Raw genomic sequence first — 19569 nt, 5'->3', positions numbered from 1 at the left:
AGGTGGGGTTAGAGTTGAAAGAGTATTTTATTAACTTTTTGGATGGGAGAAATAAATAATATGAATGATCTAGTCTCTTCAGAATGTAAGTTCCTTGAGGGCAGGGATTTTGTCTCATGTGTCTGCGCCACCTCCCACAGTGCCTAGCACAGAGTTGGCATTCCATAAATGTTGTTGAAACATAGAGACAGGCTTGTAGTTGCTGAAGGGGAGGGAGTGAGGAAGAGACACATTAGGAGTTTGGAATTAGCAGATATAAGCTCTTATATATAGGATGGGTCAACAACAAGGTCCTACTGTATAGCACAGGGAACTATATCCAATATCCTGTAATAAGTCATAATGGAAAGGAAGATGAAAAAGAACATATATATCTATATATAACTGAATCACTTTGCTGTACACCAGATACTAACACAACATTGTAAATCAACTACATACTTCAATGACAATACAAATTTTTAAATCTTGTTGATTAAGTGATCAAATGTTTGAAAGAAGTAATAGAACTAGGGACTTCCCTGGTGATCCAGTGACTAAGACTCTTTGCTCCCAAATGCAGTGATCTAGGTTCGATCCCTGGTCAGGGAAATAGATCTTGCATGCCTCAACTAAGATCCTACATGATGCAAATAAGACCCAATGCAGCCAAACAAATAGTTGAAAATAAATCAATGGAAGTAAATGTTAAAGCATTGAATAAGAAGTAATACCAGGATAAAGTGGCAGGTAAATTGCATGGAACTTTGGCTTGAGTCCCAGTCATTCCTGCCACACTCCTGGCACACCAAGCTTACCTAAGAGGCAGACAGCCTAGGCATGGGTTGGCATGGCACAACTCCCTTTGCTGAGAGGGCATGCTGTATCTCTGCAATCCTCCATTCCACGAAGTAGACAGGCTTTGGGACTGTAAGAACTGGGTGCAGCCAGATGAGACAGCAAAGCTCAGGAGCGTGCCAGAAGAGAAACCCCTGTGCTTCATCTCCATTCTCTGGGCGTGGTCTATCTGTGGCACAGGGCACATTTGAGACATGGGCCGCAGTGCTATCCCAGTCTGCCCCTCCTGGCTGGAGGGTGATTCATAATCTCCTGTTGCTCAGGCCAAGGAATAGCTAAACCAGAGTCCAAGGAGGAGAAGCCGATGGCCGAGCAGCCACCAGAAGCCTTGAACCTGGCTCCTCCCAGTTGCCACATTGCATAATCCTCACAGTGTAAGGTGATGGTCAGCCCACTGGGGCTTCCCCCAGGGTTCTTGTGACTCAGCCATTGCTGGAAAGATGGCATGGCCCAGCATCGGACTAGCACACAGGGGGCACTTTTGAATGAATGGACCCTTTGGGACTCTGGGAACTAATACGAATGGTGAGGAAAGAATGCTTCTTTATCCATGCCTTCTCTGTCATCTCACTCAGTGCTCAGACATAGTCCTGTGCAGGGATACAGCCACAGGCAAGAGCATGTCCTGGGCTGGGAAGAAAGGATGTAGTTAGTTGGCAGTACCCCCAGACAGACCTTTTCCATCTCCTCACCTGGCACCTGAAGAGTCCACCATCGTGTCAGGTCTCAGGAGTCCAAAAAGTTTATTTCAACCCGCATTGACCTAACGCTTAATCTGAATCCCATCCTGTGTATTCTCTCAAAGTTGTTACTATAATAATAAAACAACAACAACTAATAATAATAATAATTGCAGCTGACACACACTGAACACCTACTATGGACCAGCCGCCGGACTAAGCACTTTATATACATTATCTGTTGTACTCCTTACTGCACACCCGTGAGGTGAAGGCTATTTTTAAAAATTGAACTGTAAATTGATTTACAACATTGTATTAGTTTCAAGTATACAGTAAAGTTAATCAGTTATAGAGATATATAATATATAGTCACTCTTTTCTAGATTGTTTTCTCATATAGGTTATTACAGATTATTGGGTATAGTTCCCTGTGCTATACAGGAGGTCCTTATTGGTTATTGAATTTATATACAACAGTGTGTGCATGTCAATCCCATCCTCCTAATACTATTATTATCTCTGTTACACAGGAAAAGTTCAATCTATGAAGGGAAAGAGTTGAAATTCAAGTCCAGGTCTGACTCACGACAGAATCAGCTCTGCATGGTTCTCTACTATAGCATCAAAGTGCTCTTTCAAAAGTAAATCAGATAAAATAATTCCTTGGCTTGACAGCCTCCAGTGGTTTCCCAGCACATGTAGAACCAAAGCCAACTTTCTTCCTGGGCCATCAAGGCCTGGCAGAACCCAGGCTGTATCTTCCTCCCCAGCCTCTGCCTCCTTTCCCCACCCCTGTAAGAAACTGTGCCCTAGGAACTGCATCAGTAGCTGGGCTCTGTATCAGTAGCCGTGATCTGCTATGAGTATGTTTGGTAGGCTGGCTTGGGTGCCTACTCTTGCTCACAGTGTTACCTCCCTTGGAAAATACCTCCCGTGGTTCAAACAACCATCTCAGAAGCCCTGTCGGTATAAGGTGGAAGCTGCCTGTGGTTGTCAGTATGACCACTGTTCCGTGGAGAGTTGCTGGGCTATCTGAGAATGCTTGCTCTCTCTTTCTCACTTGTGCTGGAAGGTCCTAGAAGGTTGAGAGTATCCCAGATCCTCTCCAGTACCAAGAAGAGTGTGATGCTAAGAGATAAATCTAAACAGCACTGGACTAGGAAAGGTATGACCTATATCTTACTCCAGCTTTCTCGCTCAGTAGCTTAGGAGGCCTGAGGTAAATCTTTTCAGTTTTCTAAGCCTCAATTTCTTTCTTCTTCTTTTTTTTTCCCTCTGTTGTTTTTTGTTTTTTTTGGCCATGCCATGCAGCTCGTGGGATTGTAGTTCCCTGACCAGGGATTGAACCCTGGGTCACAGCAGTGAAAGCACTGAATTCTAACCACTGGACCCCAGGGAACTCCCTAATGCTCACTTTCTTTATTGGTCAATGAAAGTCATAATATCTGCTCTTGAGGGATTGCTTTGAATATCTAATAAGATGACTTATTGGATAGTGTTCTGGAAAGTTAAGTGCTTACTGTTTCAGATACGGCTCTAAGCTTCTTGCTCCAAGTATCCAACCTTAATTTAACCACGAGATAACATCGGACAGGGCTTCGCAGGTGGCGCTGTGCTGTGTAGTGCTGTGTTGTGCTTAGTCGCTCAGTCGTATCCGACTCTTTGCAACCCCATGGACTGTAGCCGGCCAGGCTCTTTTGTCCACAGGGATTTTCCAGGCAAGAATATTGGAGTGGGTCAGGTGGTGCTAGTGGTAAACAACCTGCCTGTCAAGGCAAGAGACGCAAGAGACATGGGTTTGATCCCTCGGTTGGGAAGATCCCCTGGAGTAGGAAAAGGCCACCCACTCCAGTATTCTTGCCTGAAAAACACCATAGACCAGAGCCTGGAGGGCTTCAGTTCATGGGGTCACAAAACATCGGACATGACTGAAGCAGCTGAACACATTAAGCTGCTCACCTGTATTACCTCCAGCATTCCCCAGAAAAATACTACTATGTTACTATTAATAGCAGCTCCACTTGCAGATGAGGAAAATGAGGCACAGAGAGGTTAAGAGGTTTGTTAATCATTACCTAGCTAGTAAGTGTCAGAGCCAAGTTGCGAATCCACCAATCTGACTTCAGAACCTGTGGACTGAGCCACTTACTTTCACATGTAAGGTAATGTGTTTTGTTTGGGTGAATGTTTTATCTGTTCTGGTGGCTCTAACAGAATACTGTAGAGCGAGTGGCTTATAAACAACAGAAATTTATTTTTTTTGCAGTACAAAGATCTAGGTACCAGCAAATTTAGTGAGGCCACTCCTTGGTTGTGGATGACCATCTTCTCGCTATAATCTCACATGGCAGAGGGAGATGAAGGAGCTCTGTGGGCCTTTTCTTATAAGGGCACTATCCCATTTATCAGGTTTCCATCCTCATTACCTGATCACCTCCCAAAGACCCACATTCAAATACTACCACATTGGGGATTAAATTTCAACATCAATTTTGAGGGGATTCAGTCTATAGTAGGTGGGAGGTTATTATTTTTTTAAAGTAACAGTACTTTTTCTATCATTTTCTCTAAGTGTTATACCATTTCTCTCTCACTGGGCCACATGCTACTTGGGTTCCTTCACCTGTTATTGTTTAGCTTTGTGGTAGGGAACCTTCTCCCTACCCAGTTTGCTTACTTTCTTCTTCCTCAAAGGTATAAGAGGTTCCCAATGAATGTGATGTTCCAAGAATATAATCGTCCCGTGGTCACAAAGGAGTGCGAGTGCCTGGGGGTCTGATTCCTTTGTGGCTTCACGAGTACTGAGCACCTCCCATATGTCAGGGCCTGACCTAGTCAACTGGGGCTACCACAAGGAACAAACAATCAAAAAACCCCACCCTGCACAACTTCACTTCAGTGGTATTCTTGCTTCAAATACCCAACCTTAATTTAACCATGGAATAACATCAGTCAGGGCTTCCCAGGTGACTCTGTGGTAAAGAATCCACCTTCTAGTGCAGGGGGTATAAGATATGCAGGTTCGATCCCTGGGTTGGGAAGATGCCCTGGAGGAGGGCATGGCAACCCACTCCAGTGTTCTTGCCTGGAGAACCCCCAAGGACAGAGGACCCTGGCAGGCTACAGTCCATGGGGTCGCTAAAATTTTGTGACCATGTGGACTGTAGCCCTCCAGGGTCCTCTGTCCATGGGGTTCTCCAGGCAAGAACACTGGAGTGGGTTGCCATGCCCTCCTCCAGGGCATCTTCCCAACCCAGGGATCGAACCCAGGTCTCCCATGTTGCAGATGGATTGTTTACCATCTGAGCCACCAGGGAAGCCCATGAATACTGGAGTGGATAGCCTATCCCATTTCCTGCGGATTATCTCTACCCAGGAATCTAACTGGGGTCTCTTGCATTAAAGGTGGATTTTTTACCAGCTGAGCTACCAGGGAAGCCCACGCTCATGAAACATGACAATAAATACAATATGAGATCCCTGAATTGGATCTTGGAATTAAAAAACAGACATGAGTGGGAAAACTGGAGAAATTTGAATAAGGTCTACAGATTAGTTAACAGTGTTGTATCAATATTAATTTCCTGGTTTCGATACTATTACCATTATTATGTAAGCAGTTTAATGTGAGCGGAAGCTGGGTGAATGGTGTACAGCCACTCTGTGCTATGTTTACTATTTTCCTGTAAAGTCAAACATTATTTTAGGCAGTTTGAAAGCAGGCTGGCAGGCACAGAAATGATAAATGACAAAGGATATGGGAAGGACATTGACAGTATCTGCTGTACCTCCTGAGTCACAGTGTCCTCTTCTGTGAATTAGACCCAATAATAATGTATCTCAAGGAATTTGTATGGGAACCTACTTTTGAAGTATTATAAAAATGCAAGCTATGAGTATTCACTTTTGTGATAGAAGCTCCCAAAGAAATAAAAATATCAATACTCCATCCTCTTGAAACACTGCTTTTTAATAAAATTATTTCAAAATAAAAAGTTAAATATATTCTTGCCTTTTGGGTCTTGCCTTTTAGTAGAGTGAATGTAGAGGAGGGAATAACTAAAGCAATTGGGAAATTAGTAATTTTTTTTTGGTTTAGAAATATTATTTTATTCATTAATCAATCATCTAAAATTAATCATTCTGTTTTAAAATATTTATTACATTAAAATAAAATGAAATATGCTTAGCCTGAAGTCTCTGGACAACTCTGGCCAGGCAAGGTCCCCTGTGTTCAAACTCTTTGGCCTAAAAGGGCTTCAGTTAGAATCCTCTTGTCTTATCCTCTCTCCCTACATATGCCTTCTTGGCTGATTTGTATTATCAGGTAGAAACTGGACTCTGAAGGCTTTGACAGGGTAAGGAGAAAAACGCAGGGGATGTGAGGTAAAGTAAATATGTTGTTTATTTTGCTTTTCTTTGTTGGATGGACCACTTCTCTCCAAATCCATTGGCCTGGTAAAGCTGTGAGTACTATCCTGACCTCTGGCATCCCAACAGAGAGGTAGACAGTACCTCTCATCTGGACAGCCAGAGCCCTTCACCAGATAGGGAAATTAGCGTTTTAGAAGGAAACAGATACTATGGATAAAGCAAAAAATGCAGATGAGGAGCAAGAGAGGGTCAGTTTTAAAATATGTTGGTTATGTCAGGCCTCCCTGAGAAGGTGACATTTGAATAAAGGCTTTAAAGAAGAGAGGGAACAAGAGCCCCACAAAGTCAGTCACAGTGAATAGCAAGTGCAAAGGACCAGTTTAAGGAACAGCAGGAAGCCTAGTGTGACTAGAATAGAGCTGAACAAGGTAAGGTTGCCTCTTGCTGGGATCTTAAAGATAATGGACAGAAGGTGGCCACCGGGGAAGGCTCAGGGAAGTCAAACAATAGGCACCAAATAGGGGACCCGCCAGGCTTCCCAGGTGGCACTAGTGCTAAAGAACCTGCCTGCCACTGCAGGGGACATAAGAGATGTGGATTTGACCCCTGAATCAGGAAGATCCCCTGGAGGAGGGTCTGGCGACCCACTCCAGTATTCTTGCCTAGAGAATCCCATGGACAGAGGAGCCTGGCGGGCTACAGTCCCTGGGGTTGCAAAGAGTCAGACATGACTAAAGCGACATAGCACGTATACAGAGGACCTGCCATTGACCTCTGTTTCCAGCTGAGTCAGTGATGACAGAAGCATGAAGGGAAAGAAAAGAGCAGGGAAGTGAAATCACTGAAATCTAGAATCCTTATCCAGTTTCTGCTGAGGAAACAAATTAAGCACCATAATGAGTTTCTGAATCTCCTGTGCTTGATTCCTCACCAATCAGTGAACTCTAATTAATGCCGTGTGGTTGTAACACCACAGCCAGAGCCATCTTCATGATTTCGCCTTAATAAGTGTCACTGGCAGCATAGAAGGGTGGTCTGATTTTTCTTGGCCTGATAAGTGCAACTGAAAAAGTCCGGAGCATTGTTGTGGTTTCATTTATGTGTAGTATCAGAAGTCCCCGAATCATCCACTTAGCATCATTTGGATATTTGGGGCCTAGTAATGCATGCAGTATGGAGAAGGTGATGGCACCCCACTCCAGTACTCTTGCCTGGAAAATCCCATGGACTGAGGGGCCTGGTAGGCTGCAGTTCATGGGGTCGCGAAGAGTCGAGCATGACTGAGCGACTTCCCTTTCACTTTTCACTTTCATACAATGGAGAAGGAAATGGCAACCCACTCCAGTGTTCTTGCCTGGAGAATCCCAGGGACAGGGAAGCCTGATGGGCTGCCGTCTCTGGGGTCACACAGACTCGGACACGACTGAAGCGACTTAGCAGCAGCAGCAGCGGCAGCAATGCATGCAGTAAACAGAATGCAAGCAATAATGCCACATGGGAAGCAGCCTCTAGGCCTGATGTGTACCTGAGAGAAATGGGCTGAGTACCAGATGGGGTCCCTGGAGCCTCCCCAGCTGGCAGCCATGGCCCAGGATGCTCTCTCACCCATGCAGGAGCAGAAATCCACATAGGGAAAAGCAGCCTACTGATGGGAGGCTTGTAGACAGCAGTGTTTTCAGAACATTGCAGCTCATCCTGAGATCCACACAAATGTGGTGGCCTTGTCCTTATAGTGTGATAAAGATGGAATGAGAGGATTTAGTGGATAGTGTTCTCAAAAATGTGAAATATACATTTCTATAAGGTATTACTATGCATGCATGCTAAGTTACTTCAGTCGTGTTTGACTCTTTGCAGCCCTATGGATGGTAGCCCGCCAGGATCCTCTGTCCATGAGATTTTCCAGGCAAGAATACTGGAGTGGGTTGCCATTCCCTTCTCCAGAGGATCTTCTCAACCCAGGGATTGAATCCTGAGGGGTCGAATTCCAGCCTCTTACATGTCCTGCATTGGCAGGCAGGTTCCTGAGCACTAGCACCGCCTGGGAAGCCCTAGTGTCAGTATATATGTATTCCTATTGTTGTTATTATGTACCATGGGAGGTATTAAGAAAGTAGAACACCTGCAACCATAGTGTTTTCAGCTTTCCTGCATCTCTAATGTTATAGAGGAGGCCATTATCCTCTTTTTGAGAAACAACAGCTACCATGTTAAGCAATTACTATGTGCCAGGCACTCTGGTAAAGGCCTTGCATACATGATCTCATTCAGTCCTCACAGCAATCCCATGAAGTAGGTACTGTTTCTCCATTTTAAAGTCAGATACATGAGGCACAGAGATGGTAACTAACTTACCCAAGGTAACACAGTAAGTCTTTAGCATCAGAATTTTACCATCAGGAGACTAGCTCTAGGATTCTGTATCCTTATCTCTGTGCTAAAAGGCGTTTCAAGTAGCACATGCAAGACACACATACCCCCAAGTGGTAGATGTGGGTCTCTAAGAGGGAGACACCAGTTTCACCCTTTGGGCTCCATACACAGGGCTGGCTGTAGAAGGAGACCCCCAAGCAAGTGGACCACTCCAGCTGGGGGTGATTATGGACAGAAGTGGGCACTTGGATGCTTGGGGGTGGCGTGCTGTGGGGGTATCTGGATCCCCAATTGGGAAGACTAGGCTGGGGACAAGAGTGACAGACCAAATCTGAATTTCAGAAACACCCAGAGTAGCAGTCACCAACTTCATCGCGCCCTTGTGCCTGCGAGGCAGCTACGGCCGCAGAGAGGTGCTGAGGCTTGCCTAAGGTCACACAGCTCGCTAGAGCGCAGGTGCAGTGCAGAACCTTGGTCTTCAGGCTCCAGTTCGGTGCTCTTGCTGCCACTCCACTCCCACTGGGCCCTCAGGTTCAGTGCACAGCAGTCAGAGGGAAGCCACATCTCTGTAAGTGAAGCCATTGTCTGCAGGGTGGTTCTCAGTGTTGCCCAGAGACGTGCAGAAGTGCCAGTCTTCAAGTCTCACCCAGGACTGACTGAGGACTGAGATCCAGCAAAATGGGACTTTGCAAGCCCTCTAGGTGACCCTGATACACACTCAAGTGTGAAAACCACCGGCCCAGACAGAAAGGCAAAGTGCCGAGTGCTGCAGCCATACACATTCATCCAGATTGTCAACTCGCACAGCACAAAGAAGGGTCGTCTTCCTAGAGAAGAAAGGAACACAGCTCTCAAGCCACACCTGCAGAGCAAGGTCACCTTCAAACACATGTAGCGGTTAAACATGCACAGACGGGGAGGAGGAGTGCAGCCAGCACTTGCTCATCCACAGGGGCATCAGAGCTAGTGTAGTTTTGCCAACTCAGCAATTCTCCAGAGATGTGCCAGTTCTGCTGCTTGTTGCCTGGGAGGTGCATCCCTGCCCTCTGGGAAATTGCCATGCAGGATCATAGAACCTCTGATCTGGAAGGGACCTTAGAGAGTACCTACCTCATTGCCCACCCCTGCTGCATCACTGGTGATGCCCCTGACTTTCCGTCTCCAGAGGAACCTGGCAGGCTACAGTCCATGGGGTGGCAAAGAGTCAGACAGGACTTAGCCCTGGGCACAATCATTTTTAGGAACAGTGGCAGGCCGCACAGAACACCAGTGGCTCCTAGTTTGTGGCCTCTGGCTTAATATCTTTCTTTCCCACTTGGCTCTCTGCTCCACAGGGGCACATGCCCCTGGGTCTGCTCTGCTCACCACAGTGTCTGGATTCCACAAATGGAAAAATAAAAATAGAAGATGGACCCACCCTCCCAGGAGAACACCAGGTTCAGAAAGAATACACTGGCATGGAGATGGCACTCTGTCACTCCTCGCCTCTTTTTCAGCTGCCCACTGGCAATGTCCCCATGTCCCTTTAAGCCCCACTCCCGGTTGACCCCTGCAGGCCTCCTTACCCTCTGCTCTGAAGTCATCCCATGGCCACATGGGTTCTGGTGGGGGCGGGGCCCTCTGTGACGTCACCAAGGGCCCAGCCCTGCCTGGTCCTCAGTCTCCAGGTGCCAGCGCAGACCAGCGCACCAGGAGCCACTTCGTCTCAGCTCATGATGCGGTCGCTAATATGGTTATTTTTTTGGTCTACGTTTATCTCGTTTGTCTTTGCCTATATGTTTTTTGTCCTGAGAGATGAAGCCGAAGAACCCCCATGGATGGTGCCCACCGGAAGGCACTTCCGAATTCGGCAGAGTCAACCAGAGCATGCCCCAGGCTGGTTTGGGAGCAATTCGCACTGGCTGTTAATCTTCCTCATGTTTTTGGTGATCCTGAAGTTTCCCGGAGGCGATGATGAAAGTAACGTGTGCACTCCTCCTGGCCGTCAGGGCTGTTCATCTGGCCCTCCAGGAAGAAAGAAGATAAAGGCTTCCCCCTACAAAGACTCTATGTGCGGTGCCTTAACCCAGGTCAAGACAAAACTTGTGAACCTTGTGTCCAGGATGCGGAATCTGAAACTCATCGCGGCAACCGGTGATAGACGCCAGTGTCCCAATATCGAGGTTCTTGGTGACGCACAGAGTAACATTACAGTATATGAGTTATGGGACACCGGAGACCCCGATGGAGTGGATTTTCACATCAAGGAAGAAGAGTAGTTGAGTGTTGACCAACTGTATCCAAACCAATAAAAGTATTTTGAAGCAAAAGGAAAAAAAGCCTCTGCTATTTTTTATTCGCGCTACAGTTTTACCTTTTCCAGAATGTGGTATAATCGGTATCATGCAGTCAGTAACCTTTTCCAGACTGAGAGACCTGCGTTCGATCCCTGGCTTGGGAAGATCCCCCGGAGAAGGGAAAGGCTACCCACTCCAGTATTCTGGCCTGGAGAATTCCATGGACTTACAGTCCACGGAGTCACAAAGAGTCGGACATGACTGAGCAACTTTCACAGTGTATAACCTTTCCCAGACTAGCTTATTATACTTAATAACATCATTAAGTTTCATCCATTTCTTTTTGTGATTTGATAGCCCATTTCTTTTTATTCTTGAATAATATTCTGTTATATTGATGTTCTGTAGTTAGTTTAAACATTCAGGTAGTAAAGGACATTTTGGTTGCCTCCAATTTGTGTGTGTGTGTGTGTGAGAGAGAGAGAGACAGAGAGAGACAGAGACAGAGACATAGAGTATGAGTTAAGCTTTATACAATTCAGGTGCATGTTTCTGTGTGGGCATTAGCTTTCAAATCACTTGGTGCACTATCTAGGAGCAAAATTGCTAGATCATACCGTATGACAAGGTTTAGCTATGTAAGACATTGCTTCCAAAGTGACTGTACCATTTTGCATTCCCACTAACAACAAATGAGAGTTCCTGTTGTTCCTCATCTTTGCCAGTAACTGGTTTTGTCAGATTTTTGTATTTGGCCAATCCAAAGGGACTAGATCTGATAGAGATAGTGCCTGATGAACTATGGATGGAGGTTTGTGACGTTGTCCAGCAGATAGGGATCCAGACCATCCCCATGGAAAAGAAATGAAAAAAAGGAAAATGGCTGTCTGGGGAGGCCTTTGCTTCCCAGGACAGCTGTGAAAAGAAGAGAAGCAAACAGCAAAGGAGAAAAGGAAAGATATAAGCTTCTGAATGCAGAGTTCCAAAGAATATCAAGGAGAAATAAGAAAGCCTTCCACAAAGATCAATGCAAAGACATAGAGGAAGACAACAGAATGGGAAAGAGTAGAGATCTCTTCAAGAAAATTAGAGATACCAAGGGAACATTTCATGCGAAGATGGACTCGATAAAGGACAGAAATGGTAGGGATCTAACAGAAGCAGAAGATACTAAGAAGAGGTGGCAAGAATACACGGAAGAAATGTACAAAAAAATCTTCACCACCCAGATAATCACGATGGTGTGATCACTCATCTAGAGCCAGACATCCTGGAAGGTGAAGTCAAGTGGGCCTTAGAAAGCATCGCTACAAACGAAGCTACTGGTGGTGATGAAATTCCAATTGAGCTATTTCAAATCCTGAAAGATGATGCTATGAAAGTGCTGAACTCAATATGCCAGCAAATTTGGAAAACTCAGCAGTGGCCACAGGACTGGAAAAGCTCAGTTTTCATTCCAATCCCAAAGAAAGATAATGCCAAAGAACGCTCAAACAAGCACACAATTGCCCTCATCTCACACACTAGTAAAGTAATGCTCAAAATTCTCCAAGCCAGGCTTCAGCAATACATGAACCATGAAATTCTAGATGTTCAAGCTGGTTTTAGAAAAGGCAGAGGAACCAGAGATCAAATTGCTAACATCCACTGGATCATGGAAAAAGCAAGAGAGTTCCAGAAAAACATCTATTTCTGCTTTATTGACTATGCCAAAGCCTTTGACTGTGTGGATCACAATAAACTGTGGAAAATTCTGAAAGAGATGAGAATACCAGACCACCTGACCTGCCTCTTGAGAAACCTGTATGCAGGTCAGGAAGCAACAGTCAGAACTGGTCAGACTGGTCAGAACAGTCAGAACAACAGACTGGTTCCAAATAGGAAAAGGAGGACATCGAGGCTGTATATTGTCACCCTGCTTATTTAACTTATATGGAGAGTACATCATGAGAAATGCTGGGCTGGAAGAAGCACAGGCTGGAATCAACATTGCCGGAAGAAATATCAATAACCTCAGACATGCTGATGACACCATCCTTATGGCAGAAAGTGAAGAGGAACTAAAGAGCCTCTTGATGCAAGTGAAAGAGGAGAGTGAAAAAGTTGGCTTAAAGCTCAACATTCAGAAAACAATGATTATGGCATCTGGTCCCATCACTTCATGGGAAATAGATGGGGAAACAGGGGAAACAGTGGAAACAGTGTCAGACTTTATTTTGGGGGGCTCCAAAACTCACTGCAGATGGTGACTGCAGCCATGAAAGTAAAAGATGCTTACTCCTTGGAAGGAAGTTATGACCAACCTAGATAGCATATTCAAAAGCAGAGACATAACTTTGCCACCAAAGTTCCATCTAATGAAGGATATGGTTTTTCCAGTGGTCATGTGTGGATGTGAGAGTTGGACTATAAAGAAACTGAGTGCCGAAGAATTGATGCTTTTGAACTGTGGTGTTGGAGAAGACTCTTGAGAGTCCCTTGGACTGCAAGGAGATCCATCCAGTCCATCCTAGAGGAGATCAGTCCTGGGTGTTCTTTGGAAGGACTGATGCTAAAGCTGAGACTCCAGTACTTTGGCCACCTCATGCGAAGAGTTGACTCATTGGAAAAGACTCTGATGCTGGGAGGGATTGGGGGCAGGAGGAGAAGGGGACGACAGAGGATGAGATGGCTGGATGGCATCATCACCGACTTAATGGACATGAGTTTGAGTGAACTCCGGGAGTTGGTGATGGACAGGGAGGCCTGGCGTGCTGTGATTCATGGGGACGCCAAGAGTCGGACACGACTGAGCAACTTCCCTTTCACATTTCACTTTCGTGCATTGGAGAAGGAAATGGCAACCCACTCCAGTGTTCTTGTCTAGAGAATCCCAGGGACGGGGGAGCCCGGTGGGCTGCTGTCTATGGGGTCACACAGTTGGACACGACTGAAGTGACTTAGCAGCAGCAGCAGGTATCTCATTGTTTTATTTTCACCAGTCTACTCTAAAAAGTTATCTTATTTCCATATTTCCATTGTAGCATTTCCATTGTGTTTTATTACCATAAATTCTTCAGGCTTTTTATCTTTAATCTGAGGTTTAAATAGATCATCTTCTCAGGGAAACTTCTGCTGCTGTTTACACCATCAGTTATTACTTTGCTAAATTAGTCCTCTAATAATTTTTTCATGAGTGACTCATAACTTTAAATCATGCATATTGGAAAATACTTATTTTTAATTGACAATATTGACCACATTTTCTTTTCTTGAGTATTGCTTTGTCCACTAATGTTTAGTGGCTCCACACAAAAGTTTAAGTTCAGCATGAACTTTTCCCTTGGCTTTTTTTTTGGAGGGGGGGGTTGTTTTGAATTTCTTATATACTTGCTAGATGTTAACTAAAGTTATATTAGTACCAGTTGCAGTTACAGTACATTTACCCTGAAGTTTTACTTACAAGCATATATGTATTTTATCAGAATATTGACTTATCTTAGTTCTTCTTTATATGGTTTTGAAAGCTATAAGCTCATTATTCAAGTATTTTTATAGTCTGTGCTTTTTCTCCACTGAGATTCAAATGAATCCATTTATATAATGTTAGAAAGAGGAAACAATCGTGAAATATGTTGATATACTTACTAAGGGAGATATATTTTTAAAAGAACAGTAACTAAACTATTTGCTATTTGCTAGCAAGAATAATTTTCTCTCAGTGTGTTCTGTAATTATGAAAGTCCATATAGTCTATGTAATCAGAGAAGATATATTAGCAAGCACCTCAATCGAACATAGATTTATAGAAATTCTAATGTTTGGTTTTAATTAGTCTAATTCAGAGTCTTGTTATAGTTCAGTTATCAACATTCTTGTTTTTCTGTCAGTAAAGAGAATGTGCTAGTTTTCTTGGGGGGAAGACTATTTTAATCAATATTTTCCTATGCTTTTGATTTTCAAGAAAACAGACATCTTAAATAAGACACTTGTTTTCCAGGGTCTGGTACCGTGTCTAATGAATATTTCTCTGATTTATATGTTATCATTAGTAAAACGTACATTCTGTTTACTTCCAACACTGATTTAAAGTGACTTATGATTAAAGATGTATTAAATGTTTGGGATTGACATGTACACACTGCTATATTTAAAATGGATAACCATCAAAGACCTACTGTATATCTCAGAGAACTCTGCTGAATACTCTGTAATAACTTAAATGGGAAAAGAATTTGAAAAAGGATAGATAAATATGTAAGTGAATCACTTTGCTGGACAACTGAAGCTAATGCAAGATTGTTAACTAATTATACTCCAATATAAAATTAAAAAAATTTAAAAAAGAAAATAAACTTTCATAGAAGGCAAAGATAGCAATATAAACTAAAGAACATTGAGAATGAGGCAAAATATTATTTACTTCATGGTATACTAACTTTATCAATATAAATATAGTCATTATTTGAAATGGAAGGAAATTAACTCAGCACTGCTCTTTCACTTAAAGGCATATAAATGCATATTCAGATATAGATACAAACAATAATGGCATTTTTATCAATCATTCATCTCCTTTTTTGTTGTTCCATTATAATAGAATCTGTGTTTGTTATCTCTCTTAATATAGTGGCATCCTCTTTCATACATCAGATGTTTGTTAAGCACCTACTATGTGTCAGAGTGTTTCAGGCACTGGAGATACAGTGGTAAAAAATTCTTTGTCCTCGTGGAATATATATTTTATTCTCAATTTAGATAGAGATAAGCAAGAAGCCAAATATATCACGTAATCACTAAGGGCTATGGAGATAAAACAGGCAGAGGGAAAAAGAACTCAATTTACTAAACATACATGGAATCAGAAAGAACACTAACTTGTTCTATAGTTTTCATTTTTGTCACTAATATAAGAACTCGGAGACTCTGTGGAACTGACATTGAGAAAATCATGCCCAGAATTATATCTTTTTATTAGTCAATGCAGTGTATAAAGTGGACATGGTGAGTTTTTAGCCACATCCTCAAAATATACATTCTTTATGTATTTTACATGCAATCTTTTTTAAATTTGAAATACAGTCCATGGGGTCGGAAAGAGTTGGACATGACTGAGGGACTAAGCACAGCACATAGTTGATTTACAATGTTGTGGTTTTGTTTTAACTGTTTATATGCAATCTTAACCCTGTTACAGGGCTTCCCTGGTGGCTCAGAGGATAAAGCATCTGCCTGCAATGCATGAGACCCGGGTTCGATCCGTGGGTTGGGAAGATCCCCTGGAGAAGGAAATGGCAACCCACTCCAGTATTCTTGCCTGAAGAATCCCATGGACAGAGGAGCTTGGTGGGCTACAGTCCATGGGGTTGCAAGTGTCGGACATGACTGAGCGACTTCACACACAACCCTGTTATTGATGATGGATTTGTTTTGCCCTGATGGCTATCTCTTTGTAGAATCTTAATAAGTTTGAGATTAGAAACAAAGGCTTTCCTGAGATACATGTGGTCTTAGTTCTTTTAGACATTTCTTAGTGGATGTTTTAAGTTATAGAAAAATAGCACATTAATTTTTTGAAAATGACAACATCTTATTCAGGAATAACTCTGGAACTTCACAAAAGAAGCTTATTTTCCCACTGTGAATTTTGCATGCCAAAATGCTCATATCACTAGTCATTTCTCTGAAATATTTCCTTGTAATTTTTACCTGAACTGAGCCTATAAATTTAATAATTTTCTAGTAGCAAATAAGATCCTATGGGAATGAGACACCAAGAAAAAGGTGAGGTTGGAGATAGTTTTGAGTATAAATATAGGCCTAGGATTCAGGATGTTCCATGGTTCTTTACCAGCTAGCCACAAAGGAAGCCCTTGCTCATTATTCAGTTCAGTTCAGTTCAGTTCAGTCACTCGGTCGTGTCTGACTCTTTGAGACCTCATGAATCACAGCACACCAGGCCTCCCTGTCCATCACCAACTCCCGGAGTTCACTCAAACTCATGTCCATTGAGTCGGTGATACCATCCAGCCATCTCATCCTCTGTCGTCCCCTTCTCCTCCTGCTCCCAATCCCTCCCAGCATCAGGGTCTTTTCCAGTGAGTCTACTCTTCGCATGAGGTGGCCAAAGCATTGGAGTTTCAGCTTCAGCATCAGTCCTTCCAATGAACACCCAGGACTGATCTCCTTTAGGATGGACTGGTTGGATCTCCTTGCAGTCCAAGGGACTCTCAAGAGTCTTCTCATTATTAGAGAAATGCAAATCAAAACTACAGTGAGATATCACCTCATACTAGGCAGAATGGCAATCATCAAAATTCTACAAACAATAAATGCTGGACAGGGTGTGGAGAAAAAGGAATGCTATTGCACTGTTGGTGGGAATGTAAACTGAAACAGCCACTATGGAAGATGGTATGGAAATTCCTTACAAAACTAGGAATAAAACCACCATATGACCCAGCAATTCCACTCCTAGGCATATACCCCTGCTGCTGCTACTGCTGCTAAGTTGCTTCAGTCGTGTCCGACTCTGTGCAACCCTCATAGACGGGAGCCCACTGTCTCTGGGATTCTCCAGGCAAGAACACTGGAGTGGGTTGCCATTTCCTTCTCCAATGCATGAAAGTGAAAAGTGAAAGTGAAGTCGCTCAGTCATGCCCGACTCTTAGCGACCCCATGGACTGCAGCCTACCATGCTCCTCTGTCCATGGGATTTTCCAGGCAAGAGTACTAGAGTGGGGTGCCTTTGCCTTCGGAAACCAAAATTGAAAAAGACACATGTATCCCATTGTTCACTGAAGCACTTTTTACAATAGCTAGAACATGGAAGCAACCTAGATGTCCATCGACAGATGAATGGATAAAGAAGTAGTGGTACATACACACAATGGAATATTACTCAGCCATAAAAGGGATGTATTTGAGCCAGTTCTAATGAGGTGGATGAACCTAGAATCTATTATACAGAGTGAAGTGAGTCAGAAAGAGAAAAATAAATATCATATTCTAATGCATGCATATATATGGAATCTAGAAAAATGGTACTGAATAATTTATTTACAGGGCAGCAATGGAGAAACAGAGATAGAGAATAGATTTATGGACATAGGAGGAGGAGAGGATGAGATGTACGGAAAGAGTAACATGGAAACTTACATTACCATACGTAAAATAGATAGCCAACGGGAATTTGCTGTATGACTCAGGGGCTCAATATCAATCTAGAGGAATGGGATGGGACAGAAGTTGGGAAGAAGGTTCAAAAAGGAGAGGATATATATATATATATATATATATGGCTGATTCACGTTGAAGTTTGATAGGAAACAACAAAATTCTGTAAAGCAATTATCCTTCAATAAAAAAATGAAAAAAATACGTGGGAGAGAACAGTTTTGGAAGGACAAGCCTTGTGCACTTTTAAAGTTTGTTTAGTGTTGGCTCGTTTCTGGCTATGTAGTGAAGTAAAAGTATTAGTCACTCAGTCATGTCCAACTCTTTGTGACGCCATGGACTACAGTCCACCAGGCTCCTCTGTCCATGGAATTCTCCAGGCGAGGATACTGGTTGGGTTTGCCATTTACTTCTCCAGGGGATGCACACAATGTATATATTTAATATACATATTAAGTAACCAAAAAATGAAAATTCATGGTTGGAGAGAATATTAACCAAGTTTTAATAGTCCTAATGTGAAAGACAATCCCTTTGCTAGCTTGAATTAAGCTATGTGAACTATACTCTAAGAAAACATTTCCTGAAGCTGGCCTTTTTGTACAAAAATTTGAGATATGTGCAATTCACACATCTTTGATCAATTTAAGCACATTCTGTCTTACTGGCAGGGACCAAAACCTGTAATCAGACAAGGAGTCCTCTGTTGAGGGAGATGTTAGAAATGGCAATGACAGTGTACACGGGGTCCTAATTGAGGAATTTTCTAACAGTTATCTAGTAATACGGGGTGCCCTCCTTTTGGACTCTGGCAATAAGTTGAGTATTCTTTAGTTCTCAATCAGTGAAGTGAAAATCACTCAGTTGTGTTTGACTCTTTGTGACCCCATGGACTATACAGTCCATGGAATTCTCCAGGCCAGAATACTAGAGTGAGTAGCCATTCTCCAGGGAATCTTCCCAACCCAGGGATCAAACCCAGGTCTCCCTCATTGCAGGCAGATTCTTTACCAGCTGAGCCTCCAGGGATTCCCAGGCTGGATGACCACAATTCAAAATGTTCTCAAGTCCTGGGCCAGGGGGAATGATCTCATTTTGCACATTATTAAGTTCTTGTGAAGAGGAAAGACATTCAGTTCAGTTCAGTTCATTTGCTCAGTCATGTCCGACTCTTTGCGACCCCATGAATCGCAGCATGCCAGGCCTCCCTGTCCATCACCAACTCCCGGAGTTCACTCAGACTCAGGTCCATCGAGTCCGTGATGCCATCCAGCCATCTCATCCTCTGTCGTCCCCTTCTCCTCCTGCCCCCAATCCCTCCCAGCATCAGAGTCTTTTCCAGTGAATCAACTCTTCGCATGAGGTGGCCAAAGTACTGGAGCTTCAGCTTTAGCATCATTCCTTCCAAAGAAATCCCAGGGTTGATCTCCTTCAGAATGGACTGGTTGGGTGTCCTTGCAGTCCAAGAGACCCTCAAGAGTCTTCTTCAACACCACAGTTCAAACGCATCAATTCTTCAGTGCTCAGCCTTCTTCACAGTCCAACTCTCACATCCATACATGACCACAGGAAAAACCATAGCCTTGACTAGACGGACCTTAGTCAGCAAAGTAATGTCTCTGCTTTTGAATATACTATCAAGGTTGGTCATAAATTTCCTTCCAAGGAGTAAGCGTCTTTTACCTTCATGGCTGCAGTCACCATCTGCAGTGATTTTGGAGCCCAGAAAAATCAAGTCTGACCCTGTTTCTACTGTTTCCCCATCTATTTCCCATGAAGTGATGGGACCAGATGCCATCATCTTCGTTTTCTGAATGTTGAGCTTTAAGCCAACTTTTTCACTCTCCTCTTTCACTTTCTTCAAGAGGCTT

General features: G+C 43.4%; 1 protein-coding gene across 1 annotated transcript; it reads left to right on the top strand.

The window, feature by feature from the left end:
- Positions 1 to 9853: 9853 nt before the first annotated feature.
- LOC138930849 (protein FAM209-like) lies at positions 9854 to 10525 on the top strand. The gene has a single exon (XM_070291240.1). It carries the CDS (start codon positions 9854 to 9856, stop codon positions 10523 to 10525), a length of 672 nt encoding a protein of 223 aa, XP_070147341.1.
- The last annotated feature ends 9044 nt before the right edge of the window (positions 10526 to 19569 follow it).

This window comes from Ovis canadensis, chromosome X (assembly GCF_042477335.2).
Source record: "Ovis canadensis isolate MfBH-ARS-UI-01 breed Bighorn chromosome X, ARS-UI_OviCan_v2, whole genome shotgun sequence".
NCBI lineage: Eukaryota > Metazoa > Chordata > Mammalia > Artiodactyla > Bovidae > Ovis > Ovis canadensis.
This window is presented reverse-complemented; position numbering and strand designations above follow the sequence as displayed.